The sequence below is a fragment of the Hemiscyllium ocellatum genome, chromosome 24, assembly GCF_020745735.1.
Source record: "Hemiscyllium ocellatum isolate sHemOce1 chromosome 24, sHemOce1.pat.X.cur, whole genome shotgun sequence".
Classification (NCBI taxonomy): Eukaryota; Metazoa; Chordata; class Chondrichthyes; order Orectolobiformes; family Hemiscylliidae; genus Hemiscyllium; species Hemiscyllium ocellatum.
Genome location: NC_083424.1, coordinates 27,791,090 through 27,817,386, shown reverse-complemented (window position 1 = coordinate 27,817,386; position 26,297 = coordinate 27,791,090). Strand labels below are relative to the sequence as shown.

The following is a 26,297-nucleotide window of genomic DNA, read 5'->3' as shown; positions in this document are numbered from 1 at the left end:
TGAAACTACACTGGAAAAGTGCACAGCACTTTGCTTTTCCTCTGCTTCATTCAATAATTGCGTAAACATGATGCTTGCAGAAGACACACATCCTCACAATTCTCCTCTATATTAGATATCCCAGCTGCACAACAGAAGGATCAAACCTTTAGGAGGTAGTGATCACAATATGTTTGAATTTACTCTTGAATTTGAGAGGGAGAAGATGGAATCAGAGGTTAAGGCTATTATAACTGAATAAAGGCAACTACAGAGGTATGAGTGAGGAGCTAGATAGAATTTGACTGGGAGAGGAGTCTAGCAGAAAAGACAGTGGAATAACAATGGTAGGAATAATTCAGAAGACACGGCAGAGATTCACTCCTGAGGAAAAAGAAGCATAGTGCAGGGAGGCTGAGGCAACCTGGCTGACTAGGGAAGTCCAGGATAGCATAAAAACAAAAGACAAAGCATATAAGATGGTGAAGAGTGGGAAACCAGAGGAATGGTGAGTTTACAAAGACCAACAGAAAAATATAAGGAGGGAGAAGATTAAATAGAGGGTAAGCTAGCCAGTAATATAGAGCAAGTCTGTAAGAGTTTTTTTTAGATAAAGGGCAAAAGTGGACATTTGGGCCTCTGGAAAATCTCACTAGAGAGAGAGTGTGGAACAAGGATATGGCTAAGTAATTGAATTATTACTTATCATTAGTCTTCACATAGTAGACTATGGAAGACATAGTAATATCCCAAAAATTGGAGAGTGAGGGGGCAGAGCTAAGTATGGTGGCCACTACCAAGGAGAGGGTGCAAGGAAAGCTGAATGGCCTGAAGGTGGATAAATAAACTGAACCAGATGGACCACGTCATAATTGTAAGGGAGATAGTTGAAGAGATAATGGAGGCATTAATAGTGATCTTTCAGGAATCACTAAAGTCAGGGAGCGTTATAGAGGACTGGAAGATTACTAATGTGACGGTACTGTTTTAAAAAGAGAGTAGGGCAAAAAACAAAATTACAGACTGATTAGCCTAACTTCTGTCATGGGTAAGATCTGGAGTCCATTGTGAAGAATAAGATATTTCTGAATACTTGGAAATGTATGGTAAAATAGGGCAAAGCCAACATGGCTACATCAAGGAGAGGTCATGCCTAACAAATCTGCTAGAATGCTTTAAGGAAGTATCGAGCAGGTTATACCAAGCAGAGCCAATGGATGTTGTCTACCTGAACTTCAAGAAGGCCTTTGACAAGGTGCCACACAGGAGGCTACTGAGTAAGATAAGGGGCAATGGTATCAGAGGCAAGCTGCTAGCATGGATAGAAGCTTGGCTATCTAGCAGAGTGGGGATAAAATGTGGGGATGGCAGTGAGTGACCAGTGGTGTTCCACATGGTTGTGTTGGGACCACAGCTTTTCACTTCATACAATTAATGATCTAGATGAAGGAACCAATCTCATTCTGGCTACGTTTGTAGATGATACAAAGTTAGGTAGAGGGACAGATAGTATTGAAGAGGCCAGGGAGGCTACAGGAAGATTTTGATAAGCTATGAGAGTGGGCAAAGAAGTGGCATGTGGAGTACAATAAATCTTATCTTTCACAATTGATTCCAGGATCTTACCCATGAGAGGTTAGGCTAATCAGTCTGTAATTTTGTTTTTTTGCCTTACTCCCTTTTTAAACAGGACTGTCATGTTAGTAATTTTCCAGTCCTCTGGGACCCTCCCAGGAAATTGAGATCATGCACTTTGGTAGGAAGACTAGAAGCATGGACTATTTTCTAAATGGGGAGAAAATTCAGAAGTTTGAAATGCAAAGAGACTTGGGAGTTCTAGTCCAGGATTCTCAAGGTAAACTTGAAGTTTGAGTCGGTGGTTAGGAAGGCAATTGCAATGATGGAATTTATTTTGAGAGGACTTGAATAAAAAAGCAAGGATATACTTTTTGAGGCTCCATAACTATCTGGTCAGACCAGATTTAGAATATTGTATGCAGTTTTGGGCCCCATATCTCAAAGGATGTACTGGCCATCGAGCACTTACTGAGGAGGTTCATGAGAATGGTCCTAGGAATGAAAAGCTTAACATAAGGGTATGGTTGAGGATTCTGGGCTTATACTCAATGTAGGTTAGAAGGATGAGGGGGGGATCTAATTGAAACATACAGAATACTGAATGGCCTGGGAAGAGTAGATGTTGGGAAGATGTTTCTATTGGTAGGAGAGACTAGGACCAGAGGGCATAGCCTTGGAATGAAGGCAACAGAGATAAGGAGGAAATGGTGAATCTATGAAATGCTTTGCCACAAGGAGGCCAAGTCATCAAGTATATTCAAGACTGAGATAAATAGGTTCTTGGGGATGAAAGGTTACAGACAGTAAGTGGGAGAATTGAGTTGAAACTTAACAGCCATGAGTGAATGGCAGAGCATACTGTATGGGCTGAATGGTCTAATTTCTGCTCCTATGTCTTATGGATCCTTTGTCCCCCTATGGGGGTTTTAGAACCAAACTTTGATAGATTTGTAGCAAAAGGGAATTGATGTGTGAGGAAAGGACTCTAGATGTCTGACTTAGTCTGAAGAGGACATTTGACTTTGCAGTTGTTAGGTCCTTGAGCTTTGGGTGTTTAGAATATCCAGGTGGTATGTGACAAACTATTTTAAAATTAGTCATCTATTACTTTGGAAAAACTTTGAATTTATAGCTTTGAGATTCAGATGACTTCATAGTGATGTGCCAGGTGATAGCTTGAAAAGACATACCCAGTTCCAATTATCTAACAGATCTGTAATTCAGGATGCTGCCATTGATTGATTGAATTGGTCATTAAACTCCCATCATCTGGGGTTAGGATTCTTCTCATTTGGCTCCAGAAAACAGCAAGCAATAAGTTCAAACATTCTCAATTGTTGTTGATCTATTTTACAATAACACAAGCAAGAACCCTTTTCAAACTAGTTTGTGGTTGAATATACTCACCCCAACTTGCACTCTTCATATGTCCACCATCATCCCCCTCAAACATGCTTCACTTTGCTATTGTGGTGGTAGTTTTTAAGTAGTCTCTGCATCTACACAATTATTGGAATGTTAGTAGTGCCGTGGTCTGGTAAACTGTCTGGCCTTGTTTACTTTGATTACAGGATGACTGCTCGCATTGGGTGTACCAAACCCACCTGTCCTCTAGACCAAATGGGATCTTGGTTAATGGGGTGTTATCCTATTGGTGTAGAGTGTGTAGTCCATATTGGAAAAACTAGGATCTCTACCTGTTATGTTTTCTTCCCTTGGTTTGAGTGTGGTATTGAGTTGAATTCACTTCAAAGATGTCAGAATTATTTGAGGAAAATGCCAAGTGATATGTCGTAGTTTAATGCATGAAAATTGTATCTCTATTAGTCAAACTAAAATTATTCCAGAGTGACAGATTAACTTTGCTGTTTTTCCATGTTAAAAATGATTAGTCGAGGTGAAACAAATCGAATTGACACGTTTAACTTGTGTCTAATAGGCTCATTAGCCACTAATAAATGGATGGAGTTGACTTAATGAGATTACTCTGCAGCAATTGTAGAACGATCGCAGTACACAAGCAGATCACTTGGTCTGTTATGTCTGTGATCACTCTGCAAGAGTTACTCGGTCCCCCACTCACCCAAATTTTGACTATCACAATGTCGTTTTACTTTTTTCTTGGTCAGTATTATGTTAACTGATCTTAGCAAATAAAGTTATCAAAGTAGGGAAAGTAAATATTGCCGTGTACCTGTCAAGGGAAAATTAATCCAGGGCTCCCAGTACTTACAACTGCAACTGAAACAGCTAGTGGACACAAATGGTCAGACTCATCAGACCATATTCTTATACACCAGAATGTACTGGCAGTAAGATTTAATGCATATTTACGAAAAATTCTGCCTTTTGTTGAACATCATAAAGCAGAACGTTTTGGGGAAATGACAATGCTGTCATCTTTCCAGGTTGGCCTGACATTCGTTGGCTGCGTTGGTATGCTTGATCCACCACGATCAGAGGTAGCTGCTTCAATCAAGATGTGCAAACACGCTGGTATTCGCGTAATCATGATCACTGGTGATAACAAGGGCACTGCTGTAGCCATTTGCCGTCGTATTGGTATCTTTTCAGAACGGGAAGATGTCGCGAAAAAAGCTTTTACTGGCCGTGAGTTTGATGAGCTTCCCCCAGCAGAACAACGTGACGCTTGTTTGACTGCCCGCTGCTTTGCTCGTGTCGAACCATCTCACAAGTCTAAGATTGTGGAATTCTTGCAAGCTTTTGATGAAATCACAGCTATGGTAGGAACACTAGTTTTTGAAGTCGTTTTTCTCCAATTATTCTTGTCTTGAGTAATTATGATTTGTACTTTATATGAGCCACAAAGTGTTTTATAAAAAGTAATTTCTGAAATTGGCTAATGTTAGCCTAAATAGAAAGGTGCTTAAAGGGAGCTGTTTTGAAAGACAAAAGATTTATTACAAACTAGTTTCCTAGACCTTTCACAACTGATGTTTTTCACATTAAAGTGCAAGTTCTTGACATTTACCATACAAACAATTAGCTGTTGCTCCAAGTCTTAATTATGCCTTGCTGGATATTTGCATGAAAACTGTGTCCCTTTGAACACACAAGCAGCCTTTCATCAAGATAATGTATTTTGTTTACTTGTTTAATGTTTGAGGTGTGATTGCTGCTTCAGATTCACAAGCAAAGTTGTTGAAATCAGTTTGTGGGCTTCCTGATTTTTCAGCTAGTTTTCAGTGACTTCACGGAAGATCCTCAGTCAATTATGTTGAGCATATCACGGGTGGCATAGGACATGGGAGAGAAATTTGGTTCAACTTCCCACTCACGATCACTAAACAGTGGTTCCTTCTGAAAGTTACCATTTTAACATTTAAAGATAGAGCTCAGTTCTGAAGCCTACTTATTTTAATAACAACCAATCCAGGTTTAACTCTCCAAACCAAACAAACGTTTTTCAGGGTGTGTATTCATGTGGATGCCTAGCCACCTTGAGGCATTGTCCCAACAAGGGCTGAACATTCTCAGGTGAATGTTAGTATACAGTAACTGAGGTGGGGGAGTTTTTAGGACCTCTTCACAGCATTTCCCTTATAGGAAAGCAGCAATATGAAACACTATGTTAAAGCATGTCAAATATCTCCTATTGCAGGGTTACTCGTGCAGCACAAATGACTACTTTGGAAACTTTTTTCCAATTTTTTTTGTCATTGGAGAGTTGTTATTAGTTGTAAATGTTGCAACCAGATGGTTAGATTGTGATTAAAATATCATGTTACTGATAAAAAGCTGCCACCAAAATAAATGTACATGAAACTTTGTAGTTACTAAGCAAAATATTGTACCAAATGCTGAAGACTGTAACACATCGCTGCACTGGCTTTCTAGAACATGAATTTGGGACAGTGTTTGCAAATAACTCCTTGGATGACGAAATATGAATTTGAAAGGGGAGAGAATGCTTGAGCACAGGTTTGACATATTCACTTCTGCACTTGCCTTTTCCTCATTTGTTTGAAAGTTTTAATTAAAATGACGAATCCAATGCCCATACTTTCTGGTTTGCTGAATGAGTAAACCTCCCTGCGATAGGCAATTTACCCTGCTTGAAAACGTATTGGTGCTAGAAGCATAGCAATCCTTTTGATTTCCTGTCGATTTCCTGTCACTCCACAAAGATCAGTCTGTTTGTGGGCAGCTTTCTTTATGATCGATGGAGAGTGCCATCCCTTCACCACTGAAAATCTGGGCCATTATTGAGTGTTCTTTGTAGTGTGTTTCTAGTTTGGGATATCCTCATCCTATTGTTTAGGTATATCAGGTATTAATTCAATGCATTGAAAACAAAACCTGCTGGAGATCACAATGGGCCAGGCAGCATCCATGGAGAAAAAGCAAGCTGACGTTTTGAGTCTAGATGAGTCATTTAGACTGAACATTAGCTTGCTTTCTCTCCATGGATGCTGTCTGACCTGTAATCTTCAGTATTTGTTTTGTTTTCCGTATAGATTCCAGCATCTGCAATAATTTGTTCCTACATTAATGCAGTTTGAATCCTTTTTAAGTGTTGGTATTCTAGATTTATTTTAATTCTATCCCCTTTTTGATCAAATTACTACTTGTTTGCTTACTAAGTTTATGTACTGTGCCACTTGTTTTAAGTTGCTTTCTTTACCCTCTCTGTATCAAATTCCAATTATTTTTAGAAGTCTTCACTAATATGTAATTGTGACCTAGGTCAGTGGCTCAGTTGGTAGAACTCTCAATTAAGTTAGAATCTTTGGTTCAGATCCTACTCCAGGACTTGAGCCCAAAAATCTAGGCTGTCACTATCGCTATTCTGGGTGTGATGTTAAAATGAGGGTGTTGCCTTCTCTTTTGGGTGGATGTAAAAGATTTCATACCACTATTACAAAAGAGCAGGGCCACTATCCCCAGTGTCTTTTAATAAACAATGATAAAATGTCTCATCTGGCCATATCATGTGCCAATTTGTGGGATTATATTGTGAGCAAATTGATTGACATATTTCCAGAATTGGCTGAAAAGTGCTATGTCAATGCAAATCTCTTTTGGTCACTCTACTTCAATATATGCACTAAAGAAATATCTACCCTTTTGAGACACACAATAACTACTAATTGATCACCTGTCAGCCGCAAGGACTGCAGCAGTTCAAGGAAGTAGCCCACCACCACCTAGAGGGCAATTTGGAATTGCTCATAAATGCTGGCCTCTCCAATGACACCCATGTCCCATGAATTTAAAACTAAAATTAACATCTGGACAAGAATCCATTTGCAGGTGGTCGACTGCTAACTTGTACTAGTTAAAAAGATGTTGTGAAACTAAGTTTTTTTTAAAAAAAAATTTTGTTTAAAATTAAGATCTATTACCCAGTATAGAATCCTTTACTCAAGTTACTTTTAACTGTCACAAAATAGTCTCTAACCAAACAAATGAAAGCAGTAATATGCTATATATTTCTGTCCTTTGTTTGCTCAGATATTTTGCCCTTTTTTGGGTATTTGATGTTCTTAGTCCCTATTCGAAACTGCCTTTAAATAGTTATTCATACTTGTGTTTTTATGGTGAATGTTTTAATTGTAAAAATAACACAATCCTGGTTTTGTTTTCATATTCCAGTGTGGCATTCACCTATTCCTTTTCCTCCTTGTTAGACTGGTGATGGTGTGAATGATGCTCCTGCTCTGAAGAAGGCCGAGATTGGAATTGCCATGGGATCTGGTACAGCTGTCGCAAAATCTGCCTCTGAAATGGTACTAGCTGATGACAACTTCTCCACAATTGTAGCAGCAGTGGAGGAAGGCCGTGCTATCTACAACAACATGAAACAATTTATTCGCTACCTCATCTCTTCAAATGTTGGCGAAGTAGTCTGGTAAATAAGCATACATTCGTTCCCAGTTCTGATGAGTCATTGATCATAGAATTGTAGAATTTTATAGTACAGAAGGAGGCTGTCCAGCCCTTCATGACTGTGTACTGGCCCCTGAAAGAGATCCCCAGCTCATCCCACACTCCAGCTCTGTCTCTGTGACCCTCTAAATTCAACACACTTTCAAATGTATATCCAGCTGTATATTTTTTTTAAAAACACATGGAATCCGTCTTCACCACTCTCTCAAGTAACATGTTCTAAATTGTAATAATTGAGTAAAGATGTTTTTCCTCATCTGACATTTTAGCTCTCTTCTGACTATCTTGAAGTTAGCACTGAAGTACCACCCAGCAGGAGCAGAATATTCTTTACCCTGACAAAACCTCATAATTTTGAACACCTCAGTAAGGTCACCTCTTGGTCATCTCTGCTCCAAGAGATTAAATACAATTTCTCTAATCTTGCTTTGTATCTAAAATCCCTCAGTCCTGCTGTCATTCTAGTAAATCTCCTTTGCACTCTCTCCAGGACTTGAGTATCCTCCCTCAAAGAAGGTGCCCAGATTTGAATATAAATTCCAAATGTGATCTGACCAATGATTTAGAAAGGTGTGGTATCACTTCCTTGCTTTTATACTCTATACCTCTATTTATAAATCCAAGGATCCTAAAGGCTGCTTAACTGTTTCAACATACTTGGTCATCTTCAAAGAACTATGCACTTGAACTCTCAGGTTGCTCTGCTCTTGTACTCCCTTCACAGTTGTACCACTTGAGCCTATATTATGCTTCCATGTTTCTTCTTCCAAAATGCATTACCCCTCATTTCTCTGCATTGGGATTCATCTGCCATGTTTTACCCAACTTGAGTGTCTCTCTGAAGTCGCTTAGCATCATCCTTACAATTTACTGTTCTCCCTAGCTTAATATCATTTTGCAAATTTGGAGATTTTTTTTTCCCTCAACAGCTATCTCCCAAATTGTCTAGATAAATCAACAAAAATAGGGCTCTCCACACTGATCTCTGGAGAACACCACTTTCATCTAGTGTCCAATCTGAGAAACGCCCATCTGTACCTACCCTGTTTCCTATCTTTTAACCAGTTTTCAATCCATGCTGCCAAGAACCCATCATTTCCCAAAATTTCTAATTTGTTAACCAACCTGCCTCGTACCACTGTTTCAAACGTTTTCTAGATTTATGCAAATACAAATATACAATGTCCACAGCATTGCCCTCAACCACTGCCAGTGTCACTGTCAAATGAATGGGGGAGAAAACGCAGTGAGAAACAAGTAATTCAGCCAATTTATATGGGTCTTTACAAAATAAAGTTTGTGCACAGTGTCTTGAATATTATTAGTATTGTGAAATCACCGTATTCATTTCCATTGAAGCCTCCAAGCTAATCATTTCAATTAGTCAGAATGAATTTAACTAGTTGTCATCTAGGATACTAGATTGAGAAGAGGGCCCAAGATGTTATTAACCAACGTCATTAAGCTGGATTCTCGTCCTATCATTCATCTTCTTTATTATTATGCTGTTGCTGGATTAATCATATTTCTATAATCAGTTCCATGCATTCATCAGTTACACGAATTCAACAATAGAATGAAATCTGTAAAATGTTGTACTGAGGTTGGGTATTGCACTGGTTAGACCACACTTATAACTGTAGTTTTCATTACTAGGATTAAAAAGATCTTGGAGGGAGTGAGAAATTTACATTTAAAATAAATGTTTAAGGAAGAGCTTTAGTGTCTACATATTTTCAATTTCCAATGATGTAAACTCAAGGCCTTCCTTGAGTCATCCTGGTGAGGCAAGATGGACATTTAAAACTCCCCTCTGGAAAAAAAATTCAGATGGTGTATTATTTCCAATGTGGACTGAGCAAAATGTTCACTGAAAAGAATCACAGGTGTTAGAAAGATAGTTGGAATGGTAGACTTAGAAATTTGGAGCATGTGTCATTAGCTGGAACTTAAATTGCTTTCAATCTTTCACCTAGATTTCTTTTTGTTTATTCAGCCCAGATCCTCTTCTGCCATTTTCTCAGTAATCAAGCACTCTGTTATGTTTAAATTTAAAAATATAAAATCTATAAGCCTTTACACCTCACCTGGTTATCGTTGATACTTGCATTCCTTTTGGCATGACTTTTAGTGCCGCCTTCCAAGACCCAGTCATTTTTGTCTGTGAGCTTTGAAGTACTTTACTATGTGACTGTGGGAAGTATCACTCCCAAGCTGTTCCTTACTTATATCCAAATACACTCTCATCAAAAGCAGACATACGAAAGAGGCCAAGAATAGAGCCTTACTTGACTTATCTGATTCTACCACTCCCCATCAGGTTGCTGTTGGAATAGCATTACAACATTACAATTAACTAGAGCAATCAGTTAATTTGACCTGTACCCAGCTGCAAACTGGGGCCACTAGGCCTGGCTGTGTTTTTAGGTTAAATTTAATCGGTCTTTCAGGAAGCATTATTTCACACATTTTTGTGTTGAACTACATCTGCCAATGATTGGGTAAGGATGTAAATTTTTCTCGATCCAATTGCATTATTCATCATTATTTTTCAGCTTATGCTTTTAGTTAATGAGTCTTGCTTTTAATATATTAATTCTAGTCCTCCCTGATTAAAACTGAGATTAAAATTTGTAGCTTTGAAGTTTAAAAGTGTCTTCATAAATATATCTAGAAGTTTTTGACCATCTGTCTATTACACAACAGTAGCATGTTATCCCCATTTCACCTTTCTGAACAAATATTGCATACATACTGCTACACACAGTTAAAAATCACAACACCAGATTATAGTCCATCAGATTTAATTGGAAGCAGTAACTTTCAGAGAGCTGCTTCTTCAGGTGGTTGTGGAGTATAAGATTGTAAGACACATAATTTATAGCAAAAGTTTCCTGTGTGATGTATTCGAAGTCATATACACATTCTAAAGTGAGAATGTAACTTAAGAGTTTTGCAAATTATGTATGAAAGAACTGAAACCAACATGGTCATTCTAACAGATGAGAGACTAACAAACAATCCAGGTCTTTTTCAATAAATAATTTCAGTTACATCACACTGTAAACTTTTGCTATAAATGCTGTGTCTTACAATCTTATACTCCACAACCACCTGATGAAGGAGCTGCGCTCCAAAAACTAGTGCTTCCAATTAAACCTGTTCGACTATAACCTGTTGTGTGATTTTTAACTTTGTACACCCCAGTCCAACACCGGCATCTCCAAATCATGGCTACAGATAGTGAAATTCTTTACCATTCTGAATCCTTACTTTGACCCATCTGCTGCAGAAACGCTCATCCTTGTATTTCTACTTCTAGCCTTGATTATTCGAGCTGTCTCCTGTATTCCCCTTGCCAAAGCTTTCACTTTTTTTAAAATTGGAGTTCATCCAAAATTCTGTTGTCTATATTACTAACTATAGCACTAAGTTCAGCTCACCTATTGTCCCTTGTGATTACTGATCTGAAGTGCCTCTCAGTTTGCCAACATCTTCAATTTAAAGTCAGCATGCTTGTGTTCAAATCTCTATGGCTTTTCAATTCTCTTTCTCTCCCAATTTTTAAAGAAGCTCTTATGTTATGAGCACACTGGCTTTTTTTGAGCATCCCCCACCATTGGCTCTTGTCTTTTTTATTTCAGTTTTAGATTTACCTCTGTTGATCCACATGACCCTTCTATTTTGATCTAACTGTTTCTCCATTTTTGAGTATATCCACTTTGAATTCTCATCTCCTTTAAGAATTTGCTGAGTAACCAATTTGTTTGCCTTTTCCACCCAATAAAATTGAACTGTGCTCTCTTTTTCTTTGGCTCTTTCTGCTCTAGTGCTCTTTCATTGTTTGCTTTCACTTTAAATTAATCATGTTATATGCATTGTTTCCTAACTATTCTACCTACTCTTATTACTTTCTCCATTTCATTTCCCATAAGTAAATCAGATAGTGTTTCTTCTTTGTGCTAATGTGCTAGTTTAGGGTGAATTGGTTGAATTCTGAGGAGACACTTTGACCGCTTACAATACCTTTTCACATTTCGTTCTATATTTGAAGTCAAGTGTGTTGTCATTACTTTTTTTTTTGTTTTGTAGATCTCATCTGATTTCCCTCTCTCTTCTACATTTGCACTCCAAGAAATTGTCACTCTTTATTGTTCCTCTGCTCCATTTCATTGAAGAGCTACAACTCCAGTGCATTCCACTGTTCTAGTGCTGTTCCTCATTTTGCCAAATAATGATTTGAAGACAAATTTACATGCTGATTGTTTTGCTTGGCTGGATTACAAATTGCAGCATGAGAAATGGAAAGGGACTTGAATATTAGCGATTTTTGAGAAGACTTGTCACTCAGGTTGATATGTAAGTTAGCTCGCTGAGCTTGAAGATTTGTTTTCAGACGTTGTCGCCATATTAGGTTACACCAGTGAATGTCTCCAGTGAGGCGCTGGTGGTATGTCCCACCTCTGTATTTTGGCTGCTTAAGGTGGTTGATGTCATTTCTGTTTTTTCAAGGGAAGTAGATAAGGTGTAAATTAATGTTTATTGATGGAGTTCTGGTTAGAATGCCATGCCTCTAAGAATTCTCGTTCAATGTTTGTTTCACCTGTCCTAAGATGTGTGTTATCCCAAAGTGGTGTCCTCCTTTGTCTGTACGTATAGAAACTAGCGACAGTGGGTCATGCCTTTTGGTGGTCATGTATCCTGGAGGCATGTTTCCTGCTAGTTTGTTCGATGTGTGTTTTTTTTTTTACAGTTCTTGCATGGTATCTTGTAAATAACATTTAGTTTTGCTGGTAGTATCTAATGGATCCTTTGGGTTCATTAGATGTTGTTTGAGTATGTTGGTAGGTTTGTGGGCTACCATGATACCAAGAGGTCTAAGTAGTCTGGAAGTCATTTCTAATATGTCTTTGATGGAAGGTAACGTGACTATAGTTTTTGGATGCATTGTGTCTGGTTGTTTGGGCTTGTTTCGGAGGAATCAATGGTTTATGTTTATTGGGACTTGTGTTTCTTGAAAACGTTGTATAGATATTTTTCCTTCTTTTGATTGTTCTTGGGTGCTGCAGTGTGATGTAGCTCGTTGAAATATTGTCTTGATGCAGCTCCGTTTGTGGTTGTTGGGATGATTGCTTCTGAAGTTAAGTATTTGGTCTGTTTGTTTTTCTGTAGATGTTAGATGCTGGTTTGAAGCTGTCTGTTAACTATATGTTCAACTGTCACGTTTAGGAATGGGGGTCATTTTCCTCCTCTTGCGAATTTTATGCCCATCAGGATATTGTTGACATTGTATGTTTCCTCTAATTTGTTCCGTTTTATGAGGACACAAGTGTCATCTACGTAGCTGCCGCTATATTACTATGTGATCACCAATATCAGGGCTCATAGCGGAAGTGGTAATGCAGAGACTTGAACAAGCTGCCCTCCCATTTATCCAACCTGCTACATAAATGACATCTTTCCTATCACAAAATGGAACAAATTAGAGGAAACACACAACAACAATATCCTGATAGGCATAAAATTAACAAGAGGAGGAGAATGGCAACAGACCCCCATTCCTAGACGTGACAGTTTGAATGTACAGCTAATGGAGTGCTTCAAACCAGCATCTACAGAAAAACAACAAACCTAGACCAAATACTTCAGAAACAATCATCCCAACATCCACAAACCGAGGTGCATCAAGATATTATTTCAACAAGCTACATCACACTGCAGCACTGGAGAACTACAAAAAAAGAAAAATATCTATGGAACGTTTTCAAGAAAAATGGGTACCCAATAAGCTCAAATTGTTGATTCCTCAGAAACCAGCCCAAACAAGCAGACACAACACAACCAAAAACTACATCCACATTACCTTCCATCAAAGACATATCAGAAATGACTTCCAGACTACTCAGACCCCTTGGCATCATGGTTAGCCCTCAGACCTACCAACATACTTAAACAGTGACTAATGAACCTAAAGAATTCATTAGATTCTACCAGCAAAACTAACATTATTTACAAGATAGCATGCAAGAACTGTTTTTTTTTAAAAAGTCACATCTGACGAACTTAGCAGGAAACTTGCCAACAGGATATGTGAACACCAAAAGACACAACCATCGCTAGACACTAACAAACAAAAGAACTATCACAGTTTCTATACATACAGACAAAGGAGGACACCATTTTGACTGGGACAACACACATCCGAGGATAGGTGAAAAAAAGACGTGCACGAGAATTCATTAGAGGCATGGCATTCCAACCAGAACTCCATCAATTAATGCACCAATGTAGAGCTTCTCTATCATCCCTCGGTGGAGAAAAAACAGAAATGACATTAAGAAACCTTAAGAAACCAAGATCTATAAATAGAGAGGTGGGGCATACCACCAGCACTTCCCCAGAGACTCTCTGATACCTAGTATGGTGATGTTTTCATATGTTTCAAACTTGCAAGCTCGGTGAGCTAACTTAATTACTTAAATAATATATTCATCTCTTTGAAAGTCATTACAAACAGGATAAAAATCCATTTAAATTGCAGTTATTCTGCTGATTTATTCTGTCACACAAGTGTGAATCTTTCAAGCAGCCATATTTCCTTCAGGAATGTATCTTTTGCCTGAATTGAGAGCAGGAATGTTGCATGTGATATATGTAGCACTAATAGAAAATATAACTCTTCCGTTTTCCTCCAACCTCCCTCAGCATTTTCCTGACAGCAGCTTTAGGCTTCCCTGAGGCTTTGATACCTGTGCAGCTCCTGTGGGTGAATCTGGTGACGGATGGATTGCCTGCCACAGCACTAGGTTTCAATCCACCTGATCTGGACATAATGGACAAACCACCTCGCAGTCCTAAGGAACCCTTGATCAGTGGCTGGCTCTTCTTCCGCTATATGGCTATTGGATGTGAGTATACGTTAGAGTTGCAAAGCTTTGCCTTTAACCAGTATGGGCTTTCAAGATTCTTCAGCCATCTTTGGATTTAATTGTGACCGTGCACTGTACTGATGGGCATTCCTTACCTTACTATAAACTTAAACAACTTAGTGTAAGAAGTCTTAAGTGCTTTTTTAAAAAGAAAATGCATTTTTTAATGCATTTGAACCTCGTCATTTGGTTAGGTTCTAGTCTTTCACTTGATTTCTAATTTTTAAAAAATATCTTTAAATCTGTCCAGTTATGAACAGAATATAATAGTCACTGTCTTCTGCAGTAGGGATGATGTCTGGGAAATTATTTTTAGACTTGTCACTTGACATATGCTTTAATTGCCACATTTCTTCAGTGACTTCAGGGGAATTAGTAAATTAATTCAGTGCATGTTCCCTAGCAATATGAAAAGAACACTGCATGTTTTTGTTCATGTGTTCAAGTAGCTAATGTGATTTCATCAGTTTTGGATTACTGAGCAACTCTGGCTGCACATAATCAGACCTGTTTATCTCTCCCTGTGCATTTAGCAACCAAGTAACTTTTAATGTGACAATTACCCTTAATCAAAGAGATGGATTCTGGGTATCATAATGTAAGCAGGCTATCATCACTGAATTGTTGCAGTACAGAAGGCCATTCAGCCCATGTCTACAACTAACTCTCTAAGCAATCACTTGTGCCATTTTCCAGTTTTCTCCTCCTAACTCGGAAGATATTTTATTGGAAAGAAAACATATCTCTGACCTCACTGCCATCCTTAAGCTATTTACTGGACCATAGCTTAAGCTTCAATCTGGTATCCTTAAAAGAAATAAAAATAATTTATTGTTTGATCCATTTTCAGGTTATGTAGGAGCTGCTACAGTTGGTGCTGCTGCTTGGTGGTTCATAGCTGCTGAAGATGGACCCAGAGTAACTTATTACCAGCTGGTAATATTTCATTCAGTTATATTTTTAACATGAAAGCATTTCTTAGTATTCCATTTGAAAGGCTAACATTGCAAATCACACATTTATCCTGAAGTGCTTAAAATGCAAGTGTAATGTTGAGCAATCAGGTGAACTGATTTGTGCAGAGCTGTCTTGCAGCTAAGTCAATTACTTGATTTTATGTCTGAAGTTTAGTATTCTAAACCCAAACCAGGTAATGGCTTCTCCTACGAAATACATCTTGAGATTTTAAGATTCCGTTCCTCCTTTGTTACTGAAGTTGGTAAATCCTTGGTAGCTGTCCTGATAACCAGCCAATACCTCACCAAAGTAGCCCATTAGCTTGTAAATGGTGACCTCCTTTCAGCTGTGGAGCATATCGAAGTTGAGTTTCATTTTTATCACTGTCCTGTTTCCGTTCTTCTGTACTAATCACAAGGTAACAATTGGATGCCTGATTTTTCTGCTTCAAGCCTTGGGAGATGAGACCAATATCCCTATGGTTGCATTCAACCACCTCTAGCTGTGCGTCCAGGTTAAATCTGGAACTTTTAACTCTCTTTGGAAAAGTACTGCATGGCACCATGCATTCACCCACTGAACAGTTATAAAAATCCTTAAAATCTTATGTTTATAATTAATGTCTGTATATTTTGTCTGTTTCTACAGAGCCATTTCTTACAATGTAATCCAGAAAACCCAGATTTTGAAGATGTTGACTGCGAAGTATTTGAATCACCTTATCCAATGACTATGGCACTGTCTGTCCTGGTGACCATTGAGATGTGTAATGCTCTTAACAGGTTAGAAACACTAGCCTTGAAACATTAGGCTTTCTACTTGTAATTACTACTGTGTGAACAGAAATATTCGCTAATAATTCAAGTGTATACATGTTGTATGGAGGCATCCATTGTTTGAGCAATGGATTTGTAGATCATGCTGTAGGTGCTCATTGTTACCAAATGCTTATCCATAAAATTAAAATGGTGATAATTATCATGAGCGTGCATACAAATACACTAATTAGGAGCAGGAGTAGATCATTTGGTCCTTCGAGCCTGCTCTGCTTTTCATCAAGAACATGACTAGTTGGAGGATTCTACATTCCTATTTAGTCCAAAGGATCCCTCCCTCCACTTATTTTTGAGGGTGTACCTTATTTTTAGTAAAGTTGTATAGGATATGGCACTTTAAAGTGTCAATGTTTGAATGTGCACACTATTATTTGACTTGTGATGAACATACTCTACCCAATTTTTATATGGAAATCAATTCACATACTAAATGTTTAAAGTAGTCATCTAATTGCCTAGTCCATACCAGCTTGGAGTAGAAATAATGTCCTCTTCAATTTCATTTACAATGTAATACTTTAAAGGGCTACTGTTGAAGCTTGTAAATTTTCTTTTTTGAGATGTGGGTGTACATGATTTATAATACAGCAATAAGTGCTGATTCATCCTCACTACAATTATCCACTGTTGTAGTTTTACATTTTTCCAAAGGTCAATGGCAGCATCGTTCTGTTTGTGTTTCTACAGACATTTGATAGCAAAACCGGAAAGATGAGTCAATTTTTGCATTTCTTGTGCACTTCCAGCAACTAGCACCCGAATGACACTGACAAAACTCTTCAGATATGTAGAGATCTTTGCAACAGACTAAGGAAGAAGTTAGTCTGTTAATCAGAAAATGATACATTCACCCTAAAACAGCCTTCAGTTTTTCATGGCAACTGAAACTTCATGCCTTCAGTGTTTAATTTCTATGGGAAAAAACCAAGTCAGATTGCTGGAAATACTTAACAGGTCAGGCAATATATAAGCGGATTAGAAACAATGTTGCCAAAAGTTAATCAACCAGAAATACTAATTGTGTCTTTCTGAAAATGCCTGATCAGCTGAGTGTTTTCAACATTTTCAATTTTGTTTTGATTTCCAAAATCTGCATTATTTGGCTTTTTTTTAAAATGGGTTTGTTTCACTTGGGGTTAATGTGATCAAAATGAGAGAATTGCTTTTATTACCAAGTTGTTTACTTTTATCTTTCAGTTTATCAGAGAACCAGTCATTGTTGAAAATGCCACCTTGGGAAAACGTCTGGTTATTGGGTTCAATTTGCCTGTCAATGTCTCTTCACTTCCTCATTTTATACGTGGAACCACTACCGGTCAGTCACATTGCCTGCTTTGTCCTATATTCTAGGATGTTTTCATTTCACTGTAGAATACATCTGACTGATTTTAAGTCCATGATGTTCTGGAAATCTATGATTAATTCTACTGGCCACTATTTCCTAAATTAGATTACAATATCTTTATTGAAGCTATTTTAGGTAAGGCTGGGTTAATTTACTGAGGGCATGTTCCCCACAACCCAGCAAGAATATTCTCCTCACCATAACTGGCTAGCAGTCTACTGGGTTAAATTTATTAGGCTAATATATTTGAATGCTGGCGTCTCCCACCACCTGTTCAATTAGCAAGGCAATGATATGCGGTCCTTTAATTAGGCATCGGTTTCCCATTTATGGACCCCTCAAAGAGATGCTCCAGGTTTCCCACTTCTCCAGATTTTGATGGAGGCATGCAGGCAGTGAGCATGACGCCCTAATTTGTGATGTGGAGGTGCCAGTGTTGGACTAGGGTGGTCAAGGTCAGAAATCACATGACATTAGGTTAGTCCAACAGGTTGCTTTGGAATTGCAAGCTTTTGGAGTGCTGCCCCCTTTGTTAGGTGAAGTAACTTGTGGGCCTACCTGCCCATGGGGAAAACACAAAATTTAGTCCATAAAACCTTTGCTATACAGGTCATGAAAATAATCACTTTAATTGCCAGTATTAACTTGCTATCCTTCTTCTCTAAATGCTACAGTGTTTCTCTTCCTGTTTATTCGGTTCCCATCTAATATGGGATAACTTGGCTACAATATCCAGCAAGAAAATAATCATTGTCCTTTTTCTCTTGAATGTATCCATATTTGTTGTAAACTTTTCCCCACTTGTTACTTCCTCCTGATAAGGGAAAATTTTCTTTCATTTCTCGAGCCCTTTGATATTTTTGAGCACTTGTATTTAATTATGATCCCTTTCTATAATCTTGCTAAGTTCTAGATAAATACATTACTAGTTCAGAGCCATTTGTAACAACTATATTGTCCATTCCTTGGAATCAACATTTTCTGATTTTTTGATAATCTCTCAAATTTAGTGTGACCCTTGTCTTTGATTCACATTCTGCTACATAAGACATAAATCACATCTGTGTTTTTAATTAGTGTTTTTCCTTACTTGCAGTCATTGTTTGTTTTAATGTAAATGTTGAGGCAATATTGATCAATCATTAGCTGGCTCATTTAACTTGATTAGTTCGTTACTCCAGTTCCAACCAAGTCTCTTCCAGGCACAAGTCTGCATGATGCTCAAGTTTTGACAATGTTTCATACTTTGTAACTTTGAAGCAAAGGACATGAACTACAGGATATAAATATTTTCCTCTCCTCATATGGAGAACATGGTAGCTCTTTATATGAAAATCTTCAATCTCAGATTCTGTTCTTTTGTCTCCTAATTTTATTTTCTCAGTTCCTCCAGAAGCAATGTTGTAATCTCTGTCACAGTAACCAGTTGTTAAACATTTAATGTTGTGATAACCCTGTGTGGAGAAATAAAAACTTCATTCTTCTTAAATTTCATTTCTTTTTAGGTCAGCCAGTATAAGGCATGTTTTATTATTTATCCCCTTGCTCTCTGCCATAGTACTTTATTGATCTGAATTTAATTTCTCCCCAAAAATAATTTCATGTCGCCCTGTAGAAGTGTCACAGTTTTTCAAGCCGTTGTCCATGGCAATTCACTTCTTTCGTTTAGTTTTAGGAATTTGAGAGGACGAAGTGTGAAAATCCTGTGTTATCAGGATTGTGTTAATAGGTGTGACTTTAAAAAGAAAAATAAGCTAATAAAATGGATTCATTTGGGTCTATCTTGTAATTTTTGTTTTCCTGCATAACCCGAGTTGCTGAAAGAGAAAGTTGATTTTTGTTTTGGAATTGATTCATTCTGTAAGTCACTTAAAAACAAAATGTCTCCATTGCGACTAAAACAGGTTTTCTTTTCTTGCTTCTCTTTGCAGCTCATCTTCCAAATTACACCATTGGATGTAACACAGTGGCTGATGGTGCTGAAAATCTCTCTACCGGTCATTCTGCTGGATGAGACACTCAAATTTATTGCTCGTAACTACCTTGAAGCGGGTAAAGAGTATACTCTGCCTAGTGACAAACTGTGTGGTTTCTCAGCATGTACAGAGGGGATTTCCTGGCCTTTTGTGCTCATTTCTGTACCCCTGGTTTTCTGGCTTTACAGTACAGACACTAATTTTGCTGAAATGTTCTGGTCTTGACTGAACTAGAGCTGTCGTTGGCATAGTGAAGACATGGCATTTGATTAACTTCAACCAAAATTTTTATCATTTAAACACATGATTCCAAGAGTCTGTTTCTGCTGAATTTCATATGAACCCATATATGGATGAAGTTAATATTTTTTTCCTGAACTCCAGAAAGAAACAGGATTGATTTTTACACAATTTAAAAAAAAACTTTAAATAAAAAAAGCTGTGCATTGGTGTGTACAGAGATTAATACTATTTTCTGCAAAATTTTGTTTTTGTAGATGAAAAGGCATGTATAGATATGTTCTGCTTACTAATTTGTTCATCTTTTTGTGTATAAATTGAGAACTAATGAGTTGACGGATGTATTTTTTTGGCTAAAAATGGAATACTAGAGAATGTTAAATTCTTTGGAAATTTGAGGAAAAAAATGCACGGTGTGTCACTGCATGGTAACTTTCATTGGGGTCTATTTTAGACTTTATTTCATTCCTTCTGTAAATGGTTTTTAGTTCAGGACTCCATTATTTTCTGCACTCAGCAGAGTATTGCTACCTCAACTACCTTTTTTACTTTTACTTCTTGTATTCATTCTGTGTTCTTATCTCTGTCATGTTTACAGTCCAACCTTGTTTGAGGTATGCTAATTACTGCCTGTGCAGAACACTCCACTTTCCTCAGTCCACACCCAGTATCGCTGTTTGTCCCCAATGAATTAAATGGTATTTATTTAAAATGCTGGTTTGTATTTTGTTGTAACAGTCTTGATGGGATTCTTTTACTTATTTTGCCAGTTCCATCTTGGATGTTCTACATCAGGGTTAATTCACATGAGTTAATAAAATGTTTTAGACGAACAGAGAGGAAATTCTCAATGTCTCTCTTTTTACCAGGATGGCTCATGTAGATTCTTCAAATGCAATACAAAAAAGCCCTGCAGTTTAAATTGTTTTTAGATCTTATTTGTTAGATTCTCTTAGTTGTCACGCAAACTCAGCCAAGGTTTGAAGAACTATTTATTACTCACATGTATTTGAAAACACTTAAGTAGCTGAAAGCTAATTGTTACTTTTAGATGCTAATGCTGAGCACAAACATGCAACAAAGATATTTTAAAACTAGAAAATTTAAGGTGCAAGCTGTAAGTAGCACATTACCAAATACTCATTTGACATAATGTATAGAACTAAAAGTAAATTTTAACAAATTATCATACTAACTGTTTACAATTATAATAATCTAAATGTTGGGTAATAGTGTTCTAAAGCATGTTTTCTAAAGTGACATTTTAAGTGAGGTGATTTTTACATGTGTTAACAAACCTAACAATGGTGTTTTCTTCAATGCCTTCCAAAATTCATCATCTAAAGTGAGTATATTTACACTTTGTAATTGCCTAATTCCAGTTCTGGATGTTAGACACACATTGAGTTTAGTCCAGGATTCTGGTATGTTAGATCAACACGCATTTTTGTGGATCTGTCAAAACTTGCAAGATTTTTGTTTTTGAAGTTTAATTTTCCCCCTCCCCCCGCTTGCTGCTTAACCTTCATTCTGGTAATACTGAACATTTCAGGAAATACGCCCTTTCTAGTTTTAAATATAACTGGAAATATCATCTAAAATTTTGAAATTCCAAAATCAAGTTGTAACATTGTACTTTTTGAGTCTATAAATGACCATTGTATCTGAATCCTGGATCAGACTGCTTAAAGCATGCTTGGACAATAACACTTTTTGCTTTCATACACCTTTAATCCAGATGAAGAAAATAAATGAAAGCAGTTGAGATTCTTTTACCAATTAAAAAATATATTGTGTAGGTGTTTTTCATTTTAAAATAGATAATATTACAGTACATCTTCAAGATTTTTATCTCACCATTTCAAAAGGGAACAGACTTCAGCTGCTTTCAGCACTTAAGTAATCTGTATCGTGGCATGTTCACTAAATGACTCACGTTATTTACATTAGCCTTGTCTGAGGCCATCTATAATACTGTTGACTGGTCATGCCCTTGTCAAATACTGTTATATCCATGCTTGTATTTGCTGAGGTGTGGCCAAGTGTGCATGTGAGATTTTGAAGGATTGACAGTGGCATTTAATCTTGCTAAGGCTATTACTGAATGCCATCTGCATCATTTGACAGTAAGACTGTTCTATTGACAACTGGGGATGTATTTCATGAGTTACACTTGTGAACACTTCTGGTCTGTTGGCCAATTGTTAACTCATTTCAGAACATTTATTCAAAGACACCATTTCTCAGATCTGTTATTTGTTTCATAAAAACAATTAAATGCATGCACTTTTTTTTATTTGTTGGGCTTTATTCCATTTGTGAAGAAAGAAAGAAAGGGTATTCTTCTAGTTTCACCTGAGTTTCTAATTTTATACCTTATTATTCAGTTTGGTCAAATTTAAATGATCTGCTTAAGTTTTCTCCATTCTAATTTAAAAAGAAAATCCTCCTTCCTGCAGTAAAAGTGGGTGACCAATGGAGAAAATGGTCGTGTAATAAAATTGACTGCTACTGAGAGGCTATAGCTGGAAATATATTGAACAACCATAAATAATTAATGTTGTAGAAGTATACTGAAGTGTAAAGGAACAGCCCATGTTAATATCATTGTGAATTTGCATTGGACTGCTCATGTTGGCTTATCCAGTTTATCCAATAGCCAAATAAACCAGGATTACTTCTAGTTTAATTTCTACTTGGCTCTGATCTCAGCTCTGGAGAAATCAGGTGCTGCAATTGCCATAGGGTATGACAACCAGCCAGATTCAGTGATGCTGGATGTAAGAGTATGTATTAGATTTTCCTCATGGCAGAGACCTTATTGATTATTGAAGCTTGCATTTAAATTTGTACTCGCTTGGGTGCAATATTGGAGGATGAGTGCCATGAGTAAATTTGCACCCAAGGGATTTCACCATTCAGAAGAGAGAACATTTTAGTGGGCTATGGCAGCTCACTACTTAGGATAGAGCTAGAATTCAGATTAGTGATTTTCCACCTGCTAGTTGATATTTTACATTACAGTAACTTGTACAAGGAATTCTCGCAGAAAGAGCAGGATGGATAGGCAATGAAGGTAGTGGTACAGCAGCTCAGCAGATGGCTTTCAGTAGGTTGGCTACATGTGTCTTAAAAGTAAAAAAAAATGTCGGTGAGGAAAGGGCGTGCGCACAATTTGGCAATTCTGAAAGGCGAAGTCATGGAAAAATTGGCATGATAAACATTAACTAAAGCGTGTCCCTTTTTCCAGGGGGTAGGGATATAAACTGAACTATTTACAAATTGGTGCCAATAGACTGTCATTCTTTTCCCCACACTTTTAACAAAAACTTTGCATGTTTTATTCACTTTTTATTTCCTTTTAAAACCAATCTGGTATGTAGTAACTATCTGTAGCACTATTACTTCAAGTGTTTACAAAACAAAAGTTGTCTGTTTTAAAGAAATGCGGTTCCTATTCTTCAGAATCCTTAATATCCTCTGGAAGTACTTTCTGTCACTATCAACCAGCAGTGTCCAGCACTCTGCTCTCTTTCTTTTCTGGAGCAGATTGTTTAATTTGGATATTGTTACTTTTTTTTAAAAAAAGCCACTGTTATTTTATCAACCAACTAATTTTTCTTTTCTTTTCCTTTCTCAACAGTTATGGATGATGAAGAGGAGAACAAGTAATTCCCTTAACAATTTTCAGAAAACTAAGGTTCTTTTGTTATTGCGTGCATGTGTGTTTTTAAGCACAACTACCAAGACCATTGCATGTATAATGTGCAACAATAGTATGCTATTTGGAAGAAGTGTGTTTAAAATTTAGGACTTCAGAGAAACTGTACATTTGTGCAATACATCCTCGTGAACTTTACAGTACTCCGGAGAGGTCAGGTTCTTTGCTGAAGAGATAAGTGTCACCAACTGTTGCGGACCTACATCTCTAAGATTTCATTTGAATTTATAAATTGTACATTATGAAAATGCATGCCTTCTGTTTAAGTAACAGAATCTGTGTATTGGGTCAACAAGACAAAGAACTACTTTATAAAAATGGCTGTGTACAAAATGCAATTATATTTATGAAAAACTTAGATGAAAGGTACAAATCATGAATGTAAATTACATGTAGGTTGACAATTTCATTAATTCAATGTATTTTTTTCTAAGGAAAGTTTTTTTTCTCTCTCTTTGGTGTGAGATAAAATGAGAGAATTTCCTCTTGCACTGTAACTTAACTATTTTAAGTTGTAGTGCATTAACATAAGCATTGGCACAATAAGAAAATTGCGATACAAATTTGAAAAGAACCTGTCAGTTCTCAGAAAGCAGCATGTTTAATGTTGAAAACCTGTAAATAAGATCTTATGTTTATTTCAGTGATGACATTGTAACATGCAGATTTCATAAATTCAGGCAAATAAAGTTACTCCACATTACATCCTCTATTTAAGTGCAACCTTAAGTCTGTTCATGCAGTGAAATTTTAAATTTTGCTTTTTGTGGTACAGGAAGGATTGGAATCATTTTAAGTAGCTGTTCCTCACACTAGACATAAGAATTATGCTCATAGACATATTTAACTCTGGCACTGAGAATGTAATGTAGTTCAATAAAAGTAACCCTGAAAACTTTTCATTAATTCTTTTTAAAATTGGTTCAGGTTTTTATTTTTAATGAGAATGTCTCTAAGTTTGTACAAGTTTTATTAAAATATACAGCAGTTATGTTACTTTACTGTTATTCTGTAACCTGATCACTTGAAGGAAAAATTGAGATAATACAGGATGTTGTACTGTGGGCTGCCTAAGAGATATTTGGATAGAGACCGATTTCCAATAACCTGCAGGCCTTGAATTTTGACATTCTTTCCTAGTTGTAGTTCCACCTCTCAATCTGCTTTCAAAGCAACTGGTGTCACTTTCCCTTAACTTGTAGCTGCTTCATCAGAATGATAATTTATGTGAAACTAGATGGAGAAGAGTGCACATAGGTAGAAGCAAACATAATGCTGGAGAGTTTGGCAAATCTGACAGCATCTGTGGACAGAGTGGCAGAGTTAATGTTTTGAGTTTCAAACTGTTGTGAAGAAGTTATTAAGCTCAAAATGTTAACTTTTTCTCTGCTCAGCTGCTGCCAGACTTTTTGGGTTTCTCCAACATTCTTTCTTTGTTTTTCCAGCATCTGCAGTATTTTGCCTTTACATAGGGAGAAGCCATCAACTCCGTTTAACTTGAGGAATAAGTTAAGAGTGTACACTAAACAAATTTTTATTTTTGTCCTGGTAAATTATTATGCTAATTCTGGTCTAAAGCAGGACTGAACATTTCATAGTTTAAGATACAGTTCATGAGCTATTTAGTGTTCTTCTAGGTTCTTTACATTTAGTGTCATAGACATGTACAGCACAGAAACAGATCCATTCGGTATAACTCATCCACGCTGACCAGATAACCTAACCTAGTCCCATTTGCTAACACTTGACTCATTTCCCTCAAAACCTGTTCTGTGCATTTACCCATCCAGATGCTGTTTAAATGCTGCAATTGTACCAGACTCCACCTCTTTTTCAGGCAGCTCATTCCATACATGCCCACCACCTGGTGGAAAAAGTTGTCCCTTTTATATCTCTCCCCCCCCCCCCCCCCCCCCAAATACCCTAGATCTGTGCCCTCTAGTTCTGGACTCACCCACCCCAGGGAAGAGACCTTGTCTATTTATCCTATCCATTCCCCTCGGAGTTTATAATCCTCTATTAGATTACCCCTCAGCCTCCGACTCTCCAGCTCAAATTCTTTAACCCTGGCAACATCCTTGTAAATCTTTTCTGAACCCTTTCAAGTTTTACAACATCCTTCCAATAGGAAGGAGACTAGAATTGCATGCAATATTCTAACAGTGGCCAAACCAGTGTCCTATACATATGCAACATAACCTCCCAACACCCTGTACTCTACTCTGACCAGAAGAGGAAAGCACAGCAAACACTACCTTCATTATCCTATCTACCTATGACTCTATTTTCAAGGAACTATGAACATGCACTCCAAGGTCTCTTTGTTCAGCAACACTCGCCAGCACATTACCATTAAGTGTATGTGTGTCCTGCCTGCAAAGTGCAGTACTATGTATTTATGTAAATTAAACTCCATCTGCCACTTCTCAAGCCCACTGGCCCATTTAATAAAGATTCTATTGTACTCTGAGGTAACCAGCTTCTCTGTCCACTACACTTCCAATTTTGGTGTCACCTGCAAATCCAAATCATTTATATAAAAGACAAAAAGCAGTAGACTCAGCATCAATCCTTGTGGCACACCACTGGTTCCAGGTCTCCAGTCAGAAAAGCAATCCTCCACACCACCCTCTGTCTTCTACCTTTTGAGCCAGTTCTGTATCTAAGTGGCTAGTTCTCCCTGTATTCTATGTAATCTAACCTTGCTAGCCAGAGTCCCATGAGGAACCTTGTTGAAAGTGTTACTGAAGTCCATATCTATCCACTGGTTTGCCCTAATCACTTTTCTTTGATATTTCTTCAAAAAACTCAGTCAAGTTTGTGAGA

General features: G+C 37.4%; 1 protein-coding gene across 2 annotated transcripts in view; it reads left to right on the top strand.

Annotated features, from left to right (window-relative positions):
- Positions 1-24,181, top strand: part of LOC132827122 (sarcoplasmic/endoplasmic reticulum calcium ATPase 2) — a 91,450-nt gene extending 67,269 nt beyond the window's left edge. The window contains exons 14-21 of one of the 2 annotated variants that reach the window (XM_060843624.1): positions 3,966-4,301; positions 7,209-7,429; positions 14,173-14,375; positions 15,247-15,332; positions 16,002-16,135; positions 17,387-17,504; positions 19,466-19,586; positions 23,394-24,181. In XM_060843624.1, coding sequence (XP_060699607.1) covers positions 3,966-4,301; positions 7,209-7,429; positions 14,173-14,375; positions 15,247-15,332; positions 16,002-16,135; positions 17,387-17,504; positions 19,466-19,586; positions 23,394-23,422 — 1,248 coding nt within the window. In that variant the 3' untranslated portion in view covers positions 23,423-24,181. Of the gene's footprint in view, positions 1-3,965; positions 4,302-7,208; positions 7,430-14,172; positions 14,376-15,246; positions 15,333-16,001; positions 16,136-17,386; positions 17,505-19,465; positions 20,712-23,393 lie in introns of those variants that run through there. The other variant, XM_060843622.1, reaches the window with a different exon arrangement.
- Positions 24,182-26,297: the final 2,116 nt, after the last annotated feature.